We start from the raw sequence: 11,494 nt of genomic DNA on the forward strand, positions 1-11,494 counted from the left end.
AGCCATTTATACTTTACTTTATTTTCCAGATGATAATTTGGGAAAATAGATGTTAAAGTCATTGATGACAAAACTGTGGTGGAGGGGCACCAGGATGGATCTACTTCTCTATAGCCCCTTTCATTACCTGTCTCACTGACAAAATGGTTACATGTATTTTATTATTGCCTTGTTAAAATTACAATATTATTGCAGTTACTGTTCTCATTAGTAGTGGGGGGGGGGGCGCTCGATTCTGGTGTTTCCAAAGTGTTAGTACCCAACAAAGCAATGGCTTTCCAATTTTGAGACGAAAGTGGCCTCCCCCACTAAACATTACAAAGTCAACTGTCCATTTCTCCTTATCAATAGACAAGGAGCAGAAATTAATGTAAAAATACAATGACTGTGGCAGTGTTAGCTAGTGCTTTTCTTACTATTTCTATGGGATACATTTCCAAATTGCATAAACAATCCAAAAGTTTAAAATGATTTCATGCAGGTTTCGTTAACTTGACTAACTTTATTGATAACACTTCCAAGCAAAATCTGGTTAATAAAAGCAGCTAAAAAAAAAAGCGATTTTAGTAGCTAAGCTTTCAATGCTATTTGCCATGCTGTAATTAATCAGAAATAACCTAAACTACTTCATGAGCGTACATTTTCAAAATGTCATGCATGCTTCAGAAGAAAGCACAGGAACACATGCTACACACAAAAGCCAAAAGCTATTAGCAACAGAAAGCTTACTTCAAATCGGAATTCACTTCAAACATGAGCCTTTCTATAAAATGCTGCATTAGTTGCTTTTAAAACACAAAGGAAAAAAGAGAGATAAGATTATACTTTGCACAAGGCAAAACCTCTCATGTCATTAATACAAGACCCTCTTCAGCTCCCATTAGTGATTATGGTAAAGGCAGCTACTACTATGCTTTGGATTACAGGTCTATTTGCGGATATAATGCAATCAGGTATACGATGATTAAAGCCTATGTTGTCGTTCCTGAGAATCTTAGCAATGGACTCAGGAGGTATGTTATTTGTTCACAGCATTAGCTATATATGGCAAATTAGTTTTTTAAGATTAGTTTTTTTTTAAAGCAACATGCATAAGCGTCTACCTACTAAGGTTAACTTAAAATCTATTTAGTAATAATCTTCATACTTATCTAACAAAAGCAAGGTTTAAATGGGATTGCTGCAGAGTTTTAATTCCTAGGACCAAAGGCAGTCACCATGCACCTTTTTATAAGCCATTCCGTAAAATGAGAGAAAAGCTAAAATTTGTGATATTTTTTTGAAGTCTTGCTCAAATGAGAGATATAGAGAGCATTTGAGAGTAGGACTCAAGCTCCATTCTGTAGGACAGATGACCCTGTCTGGTTACAGCTTTTTGGCACAGTCGGGGCAATAGATCTGCTCATTGTGGCAGACAAACCGCTTGTTAGCCAGATTCATGGAACACTTTTTACAGTGGAAGCAGTAGTCATGCCAGGATTGCCCTTCATAGTTGACCACACTGGAGCCTTTACCAAAGCCTGTTGGGAAAAATAAAAACCACCAAGAAAGGTGTGAATTAGAGTCACCAGAAACCTCAGCTCCTCCAACTGGAATCTGTCAGATTCAATTCTCAGACAGCCCTTCTAAGCCTTATCCACCTCCCCTCTCCCCCTTTCATTTGGCAGATGAGAAAACCAAAGCTGAGGGAACAGTGACTTTCCCATGGGCCAGGGCTTTTCCTGTCCTACTTCACTGTGGGTCCCCATTTACCCTCCACCATCTTCAGGAGGAACAAGAAAGAAAGCTAGATTCGCTGACAAGTCACAGTCCCCAGAGACACTGGGCAGGCTGAACTATGGGGTTCAGCTCAGGTGCAGAGAATTACCTGAAATCTTTGGGGTTTTGAGGGGATTTCTATTTTCCCATTTTCCCTAACCATCTTAACAGTTAGGGCTTTATTGGCCATTTCTAAACAATCAAGCTAAAAGCTTTCCTCTCTGAAGCAAATCAGGACACCAAGTCTTTTTACTTCCTAACTCATACCTTCTTCTCTTTTCCGAAAGCTTTCAGGCTTACTGCTTGGAAAAAAAAATAGAGCAATGAAGTTGTGAGCCAATAGGATGTCATTGTTGTTGTTTTAAATAACACTAGTGGGACTTAAAAGATTCCCTAGCCCATTCTGCACTAAATTCAGGGAAGAGAAATGAAATCTGATCTTCTTTTACAAACCATAGTTGCTTTAGTCACACCCTTTTCCCCTAGAATAATGAGCTAGAGGGCAGGAAATTGCTCCTGAGGGTTAATCTCCGTCTCTAAGGCCAGCAGAAGCCCCTCTGCAAGGAAGCATTTTTGCTGATGACTTTCTTTACTTTTCAAAAATGTCCATCGTTGTGGCCACTGTGTGCCACCCTACTTCATCAAAGTGGCCACCAGGAGGCAAACTTAGACTGTTCTTTTAATATAAGAAAAACCACCACCCCAAAAGGAAAAGCAGCTGTTGCTCTACCTCTTTACTGACAGTAGCTTTGGCCCTGAGAAAGCCAGAGTTTCCCATGGGTGGTGGTGGAGTACACTGAACTCTGACTCCTGTGCCACAACCCAAGGTGTCCCATGGCACTTTTCCCTAAAGATTTCCAAGACACTTTGAACTGGGCCCTGCTAGTCAAGAGCCAAGTTACAGTGGGCAGCACTTTCACCCAACACAAAGTCACTGTTCCTGGTAGCTTTCCGTATCTCCTATAATGCACATATTACAGGCACTTCAGTGTCTGCTGAATTGAAATGATCATCATCACTGAGGTATTTTAAATCCCTGCTTCTCTTCCCCTAAATTCTTGGCAGACTTTTTGAGTGCTTGGTTTCCTCTGACAAGGATGCTCTCTGCCTATCCAGTTCCTACTCATCCTTCAAGACTCAGCTCAAGTGCCAACTCCTTAAAGCCTTTTCTCATCTTCTATCTAATGGCTGATTAAAAAGAAAAATTATTCTACATAGTACAGAATATATCTACAAAAATTAAAGGGGAAGAAGGATGAATCCTGATTACTAAAAAGGAAAAAAAATCTAACCTAAAAATTTCGAATATCTTTATCCTCTACAACTGACAACAACCTTTCTCCTACTAACTTTCTACCCTGCATTGTTGCTTGTGTGGCTTATCTTGGATAAGCAGTGGATAGAGTGCTGGGCCTGGAGTTAAGAAGACTCATCTTCCTGAGTTCAAATCTGGCCTCAGACACTTATTAGCTATGTGACCCTGGGCAAGTCACTTCACCCTATTTGTCTCAGTTTCCTCAAATATAAAATGAGCTGGAGAAGGAAATGGCAAACCACTCCAGTATCTCTGCCGAGAAAACCTCAAATAGAGTCATGAAGAGTCTGACACGACTCGGCAACAAAATGGGAGGAATGCTTGTCCTGCCTCCTTGACCGGGTGGTTGGGAGGATACTTGGACACTGGGTGGTACATAATCTCATCAGTATAGATGCTTCCTCCACTAGTACAGAGTGTGATCCTCTCATGCCTTCTCATTTTATGTGATTCTTGGAGAAGACAGGGACCTATCTTTCCATAAATCTTATTTTGGAGAAGGAAATGGCAAACCAGTCCGGTACCTTTGTCAAGAGAAGCCCAAGTGGAGTCACAAAGAGTCAGACGTGACTGGACAACAACAACAGAGTCACTTCCAGCTCCAAATCTAAGATCTGCTACTAAACTGTCAGCTCCTTAAGGGTAAATTCTGCATCACTCAGCACTCAAAAAATTCCTGACTGAAGGGCTATAAGCAAAGCACTTGGCCAAGTGTTGGAAACGTTTACATTATGTCATGTATTCCCAAACCAAGCACCCACTTTGGGGACTACCCAAACACCATTGCTGTCCTCTAGCCTCACTAATGTTGGATTCATAGAATGTTGTAGCTGGAAAGGATCTTAGATCATCTAACGCAGTCCTTACAGCAGGGAAAAGTAAGGCCTAGAAAGTAGTGACTTGGGCAGGGTTACACAGTGAAGGAGTAGCAGAGTTCAAGTGCTCTTCCCACTCTCCACCACATTCTCAGGCTAGCACTGACCCCTAGAACCAAGGTGGTGCTAACAAGGAGGGCAAGAAACAAACATGAAAAATTTCCCGGGGAAGAGTCCTCAACCTACCTGTGATGGGGTTCTTACATCCAGCACATTTCTTGGCAACAAAGGACTTGTAGCAATCCACGCAGTAATACTGATCCTCCACAGCAGTGAAGCGCTGTCCAGCCAGCTTCTTGCTGCAGGTGGCACACACAAAGCACTCGCCATGCCAGGGCTGATCCTGGTAAGTGATTCCTCCAGAAGTGATGGCCTAGACCAAGAAGTCAATGTTAAAGACTGACTGCTTCTCCTCTGGGACTATGTGAATGCCATCAGACTGGGCCTTTGTATGTCTACACTGACAGGTAAGGACCACACCCACTCAAGCTTTGATACAGGACCAAACTGGGGGAGCTAACAAAGAGCTGTATCACTGCCCTGGCTGTTGTGGTAAGAGCTGGTTATAGCACAGGGAATACATGCCAAGGAAAATATCTGTGGGCTTACCAGTGAGGGGGGAAATTGTTAAATTAGTCTGGGTTAAATCTCACTTCTTAAAATAAGTTACTTCTCCAGCTTTCTCATTACTCCCTTTCATGTATTCTCCATTTCAGTCATACTGGCTGAGTTACTGTTCCCAGTTCTCATCCTTTGCACTTTCCCATGCCAAAAATGGAACCTTATACACAGTAGCTGCTTTAATAAATGAAGTAAGGAACCTCCCTGAAAACATACCTTGTTGCACTTCACACAGTGCTTGGCAAACTTGGTCTCATGACAGGTAACACAGTAGAAGTCTTCACCCTTAGGGAAGAAGCTGCCGGTTCCAATGACCTGTTTGCAGTTACTGCAAGTGAAACAATCCTTATGCCAGACATTCTTCTTGTATTCCACATTTTGGTCTCCTGTGGGAGGAAGCAGTTGAATTACCATTGTGGCATCCAGTAAAACATTTCTATTCCATTCTGAAAGTCTTCCCTCTCTCATCCCAACTTCTACCAATAGGGGGAAAGAAGGTGGAGGAGTATTCTTTCCAAAATGTTGCACTTGTTGGGCAGGGAGGAGACAGGCTCAAAGTTATCATTTTTCAGAAACACTGCAAGAGAGAATAAACTTAGGACTGTGTCTGCCTCCAAATCCACATGCCCACAGAATCAATTCCCATCTGAGCCACACGATGCTCCCTAGTATCTGGCAGGCTCTAATGTGCTGCTTCTTAACTAGAATTTCTGTGAGGTACAGTGCCGTGAACGGGGCAGTTGCCTCAAGTGGTAGGCTAACATTGACATGGGGGTGATTTCACACACATTATCTATGAGATGCAAAGCTATGTCTACAAGCCCTCCTTCTGACAAGGTGCATAGCCTCTTTTTCCTGAAAGCTTTCAACCTTGGAACCAAAGGAGGCCCCACTGTACTGTTCAATGCATATGCCCCGTCCTGACCTCTAGGTTATCTGAGGTAAGTACCTGCAACAATTTGCTTGAAGCATCCCTTGCACCTGGGTGAGTCCTCACGAGTGGTGCACTTGTTACACAGGATCTTATTTTCTTTGGACACAAAGGTCTCATTGGCCAGAGGATGGTAGCACTTGGCACAGCGGAAGCAGGAGTCATGCCAATAGCGGTTTTTGTAATGCAGTTCCTAAAAGCACAGCAAACCAGGATGAACAGTGAATCTTCCCCGAGACATCTACATTCCCCACCTGTGAATCTTTTTCACATCTTTATTTTATCACCAGAGAAACAACCATCTTTTAATTACAACTTCATTATGACCCAAAGTGTTGGGTTTTTAACCTTTTTCCTTGAGTTGGCCACAAAGGAAGAATGGAGAGAAAGAGAATGGAAGTAACAGTGTGAGTGGGAACTATTTAGGATTATTCAGAAGCAAAAGGTCATTTCAATTTCAGATTGTTTTTCCATTATGAGGTTATTATTAACTTGGAAACCCAATGAGTTTCCTACATTCCATGCAAGAAACCCAGCACATGCTACCTCTCAATCTTAGAAAACCCCAGATAGTGACAACCCACTAGGAGGTATCTGAATTCAGCTAGGTTCTAAGAGATTTGCAGTGAGGCTCTATAACACCAAGTAAGTTTCCACTGGTGCAGGCTGCTCACATCTGAAAACAGCCCTCATAAGTTAAAATGGCCTTAGTGATTTTAACTTATTTATACAGGGTCAGATCAGCTGTCTAGCTTTTGTACATAGGCTCTAACATATAAGTATAATCTCACCTATGTAGAGGGAACAGTGTGGCCCTGAGGAGAAGGGCACCCCTCTAGTCAGGAGACCCGGAGTCTAGTCCTAGCTCTTTCAGGAACAAGTTGAGCAATCTTAGGTCACAGACGGTAGAATAAGAGAACTGGAAGGGACCTAGGGGGTTATTTAGTCCAAAGATGTCCCCCAAAGCTCCACAGAGTGGCACAGAGTGGGGAAAGTGGGTTCAATTTGACACTAGGGGACCAAGCTTTTGAATCCTAGCTCTGTCACTTGCTGCCTATATATATGACCTTGGGAAATAATTCACCTTTGTGGGCCTCAGTTTCCACATCCATGGAATGGGATAATGCTAAGGTCCTTGGGATGGTAGGACTATGGCTCCCGGGGTTATCCTTCCCCCACCACCATCCCTTTGTATCTCTCTGAATTTCAGTGTTCTCATTGGGCCTTGAGGCAAGCCTGGTGATGATGATAAGTAACAGAATAGAGATTCTACAAATGCAGGCTATTAAGCATTAGGCCAAGCACCGCACTATTCACTGTGGAAAAGAGCATTATTTCGATGATCTGTGACAGTGTGGGTGCCTCCCTCTACCAAGAAGTGTTCTGTGGCCAATTGGGTGAAGAGCCTTGAACTTGTGCTCCACTGACGTTACCTTCAAAAGGAGGAAGCCAGGGGAGAGTTTTCCCCATTAGTGTTTTTTGGGGGGGGGAGGGGCGTGCCAATTGGGGTTAAGTGACTTGCCCAGAGTCACACAGCTATTAGCGTTATGTGTCTGAGGCCAGATTTGAACTCAGGTCCTCCTGACTCCAGGGCCGGTGCTCTATCCACTGCGCCACCTAGCTGCCCCCATTAGTGTTATTCTCACCTTGGAGTCAGCCCCAATGGGTTTCCGGCATTCCACGCAAGTATTGGCGCAGAACTTGTCAAAGCATTTCACGCAACAGTGACGGCCCTCCTTCTGTACATACTTCTTCCCTTGCAAGGGGTCCCTGCAGTAATGGCAGTCAAACTTCTCAGACATGGTGCCCACTGTGTAGCCTCCAGGACCTGAGGGGAAATTGAAGGGAGACTCAGCAGGGAGGCTGTCACAGGCAATGAAGGCACAGATCCTGGCCAGGTGCCTGAGACACTCTTTTAGTCTGATACCTAGGCAGAAAGATCCCTCAAGTCCCTCACCTCTTGGTAAAGTATCTAGGCCAGTTTCCAGTCTCCTCCAAAATCGTGGCCTAGCCTCATTTGAGCAGTAAAAATGTAATGTGTAGTTTCATATCCTTCAAGGTTTAAGAGTGGGCCAGGTTCACCAGCATACACTGAGGAGAGGTAGGCTTTAAGATATGACTGCAAAGAGGGGAGAGATACTTGACTGGTGTTTTCTCTCCACCAAGCTAGCTAAGCCACAGCTTGCAGGCGGGGCTTAAGGCCGCAAGTGCAAGAAACTGGAAAAAAAGCTGTACGCCCACGATGAAAACAGGAAGATTTCAGGGAGAAGAACAGATGGATTCCTTTATATAGAGATGGAAAGGGAGGTGAAAGAGGCCAATCCAACCGTGTCCTCTGTGCCTCACTTTCCCCATGTCTGCAAAAGGGACCCGATTAATACTAATTGACCTAGATAGGTTTCCTGCAAAATTTCACAAGAGTCACACGGAGCAAGACGGGGACCTTATGAGGTTGTGTCTCTGGGCAGAATATTTAAAACCATGCCAATAAGATCATCACTTGGAACCTTTGGGGATGATTGCTGCATCTGTCCCTTTTCCAAAAGCAATTCCTCAAAAACATGTGTTACTGCCTAATAAGGAAAACTACTCAAGTATGCCCAAGTGCAGAGGTGGGTATTCCTCAAGGGCCTATCCTTGGCCCTTGAATCTTCTATTCTCTCATACTCTACCTTGGTAAATTCCATTTCCTCTCATGGCTTCAATTCCACCTTTCTGCACACAGCCTTGATGTTTTTTGAACTTCAAACTTAACACCCGTTTAAAAACATCACCTAGATGGCCCCTTAAACAATGTTCATCATCTTTCTCCTAGATCTGTTTTTCCTTCTGTTTCTGTCCTGGCATCACTTGCCCCATCTCCCAGAATATTCCTAACCTTGAAGGCTTCCTAATCTCACACATCTTCCTTCTCACATCCACTTATATCTATCTTCTACTCTCCTCTCTAAGATCAAATATTCCAACAAAAATGAACAAAGAAAAGTGGAATAACCCAGTATAGCTGCTTGTGAAATAGATAACAATAATAAATCTATAGAAGGACTGCCAATTAGCAAGCTTCTTGGTTTCCTCACCTATGAAGTGGAGACAGTAATACTTGCCTTGTCTACCCTACCAAGTTGTGGTCATGTGATGAATGGGAAAACATTTTATAAAACGATGTGCCAAATACATGTAAAAACAGTGTTTACATGATATATTTTAGATATATTTTATACCATATACTAATAATACTAGTCTGGAAATTTTGCATGTGAATTAGATTTTTCAAAATACAACTCCCCTTGTCATCCCCCCCCCAACTTCCCAACCAATTCAGTAAGCATTTTACTGAGTACCTCATTTGTGCCTGGCACCATGCTGAGGGCTGGGGATCCCCTGCCCTCAAGGAGCTTTTCATTTATCTCATGCCCCAACCATCCAAAAGGTCCCAAACCAGAAAGAGAAACATAGAATTTGCTTTAAACAGACCTGCCATCTGTGCCCTGCCTTCCTCCAGAGGGAATCTTCGTGCATTAAGTATATACCACATATTTAACTTATCCAGGTAATTCAGGAATTAAGTAGCTTATTTGCTTGGATTCCATCTACTTCCTTACGCAACATGCATGCAATTCAGATGGAAAGAATGAAAAAAAGATAAGGCCCAGTACTCACCACTGATTTCCAGCTACATTGACTGCCCTAGTGCCTTCTGGTTTTTTATACAAACACATGTCAAAGTTGTTTGGTGACGTTGCCATGGACAACCAAACTGCACAGAGGGAGCTCAGGAAACCACACCCTGTCTCAGAGTTAACTTGGCAAAAGTTGTTTGAACTCTCCCTTGGAACCGAGGTCAGAAAATGAAACCACTGGAAATGCCAATGTTTCTGATCGGTAAATAGCAACTTCGTAAGGATGATAAACGTTAAAACACTGAAGGTCAGCTAAGTGCTGTGCGTACATTTTTATCCCTAGACAAATCAGAGTCATAGATTTAGATTTGGGAAGGACCTTAGAGGTCACCTAGTTGAACTCATTTTACAGATGAGGAAACTGAGGCTCAGAGGAGGGAAGTGATTCAAGGTCTTGCAACTAAAAGCTGAAATTCAGACCTAGTCCTCTGATCCAGATCTCTTCCATAATGTATCCAGTGAACCCTTATTCAGTAGCCCAGCACCATTCTCTCTTTGGGAAAGGTGTGTAAGGTGGGCTGGCCTGCCCTAAGGTGAAAAGTACGATAGTTAAGTATCTATAGTTAAGTATCTGAAGGACTACCAAGGTGGAAAGGGGATTCAACTTGCTCTGCTTGGCCCTAGAGGGTAGAGGAATTCCATAGTGGAATGGGGCTGTCTCAAGAAGTAGTAGCTTCCTCATCACTGAAGGCCTCCAAGCAAAGCAGATAATATTTGCCAAGTGCCTGACACGTAGGGCCTGCCATATAAATGCTTAGCCCCTTCCCCATTCAAGCAGAGGCTGGATGCCCACTTGTTCAAAGATGTGCTATAGTAGGGATTCTTGGTCAGTTACAAGTTTGATTAGATGGCCAATGAGGTCCGTTTCAGTTCTGTGATTCCACCATACAAGCCATCAATCACACATACATAGTAATAATAACAACAGTAAGTGCGATTTCACATGACTTGTGATCCTGTGACCAAGTGGGGAAATAATCCTGCACTTTAGAGCATAAATCGGCCTTTGCAGCCTTTGCCAATGGTGTAGTTGGGACAACACAGGCTTGAGCCAAGTACAAAGAGCAATAAGAAAAGATGGGAAATGTGCCACAGTTGATATGAGAGTAAGGAGATGAAATCACTATTTGAAAACTATTAAAAACCCAATTAACAGAAGATAGGAGGAACTTTCAATTCTAGACCCAGTTTTGTTCTTGGACAAGTCCCTTCCCTTCCCAGGGCCTCAGTTTCCCCACCTATAAAATAAAGAGATCACGCCTACCTTTAAGGCCCACCTCTGACCAATCAATTGGCTCTGTGACCCTCAGCAAATCAATCACTGGGCGCCCGCTCCCCACCCCCTGGCAACTAAGACTCTCCAAATGAATTCAGTGGAAAGAACACTTGGTTCAGAGTCAGAACACCTGGGTTAAAATCATAGATCTAGAGCTGACTCATGTCTCAATGAATTTTTGTCCCAGAGCCTAAAAAAGTCATTCAATAGTCAACAAGCAATTATTAACTATTTACTGACAGACACATGGTGGGTGCTTAATAAAGTCCCACTTGTTGATTGCCTGCTTCACAGAATCACAGAATTTGAGAGTTGAAAGGGACTTGTGTAGCCGTTTGGCCCAACCCATACACACATGGGCTCCGTGCTACAACATGCCCCCAAATGGGTCATCTAACGACTGCTTTAAGACCCATTCCACTTTTCCAAACTCACTGTTGGGAAGTTTGTCCTGACATCAAACCTAAATCTACTTCCCAGTGTCTTCCACCCAGCGCTCCCAGTTCTATCCTCTGGGGCTAAGCAGAACAAGTCAAAAATCCCTTCCACGTATGGCAGCCTTCCAAATACTTAAAGACAAGATGGAGTCTTAGCTTTTACATTTCATGATTCTATGCACAAAGCAGGGGGAGAGGGCAGAAAGTGCAGAGGAATTGAAGGCAAGAAAATGTGAGCTGATTTTTTTAACGATTTCTTTTGTGTTGTAAAAGGAGTGAAATATCAATGTTCCCCCAATTCTAGATAATTGTGAAATGAAGCAAGTAGCTGGTGACAATTGTCTCAGAGGTCAGTTGCTTCACACACAGACTCATTTATCAAGCCCTCAAAGACACTCCAACTTTTCCCTCTGAGAAGTACAAGTAGTTTTGACGACGTGCTTCTGAAGATTGCTACAACTTTAGCTTTTCCCTACAAACAGCACAAAAATGTTGCCTTTTATGCAACTTGGATTGAGGGAGGGAGAAGCTAATCTCAGGCCAAATAACCAGCAGACCTCAGGAATGTTTTCTGGAAGGGCTTTTGCTAGGGCAGGGGTAG

At 43.2% G+C, this 11,494-nt stretch overlaps 1 protein-coding gene across 1 annotated transcript; it reads right to left on the reverse strand.

Annotated features, from left to right (window-relative positions):
- On the reverse strand, positions 1-7,328 carry FHL1 (four and a half LIM domains 1). Its single transcript, XM_027837878.1, has 5 exons — positions 7,147-7,328; positions 5,519-5,693; positions 4,786-4,955; positions 4,135-4,321; positions 1-1,520 (listed from the first exon to the last, which is right to left on the reverse strand). Exons 1-5 carry the CDS (start codon positions 7,300-7,302, stop codon positions 1,366-1,368), a joined length of 843 nt encoding a protein of 280 aa, XP_027693679.1. The 5' UTR covers positions 7,303-7,328; the 3' UTR covers positions 1-1,365.
- Between the last annotated feature and the right edge of the window lie 4,166 nt (positions 7,329-11,494).

This window comes from Vombatus ursinus, unplaced genomic scaffold (assembly GCF_900497805.2).
Source record: "Vombatus ursinus unplaced genomic scaffold, bare-nosed wombat genome assembly UNPS02004573.1, whole genome shotgun sequence".
Lineage (NCBI taxonomy): Eukaryota > Metazoa > Chordata > Mammalia > Diprotodontia > Vombatidae > Vombatus > Vombatus ursinus.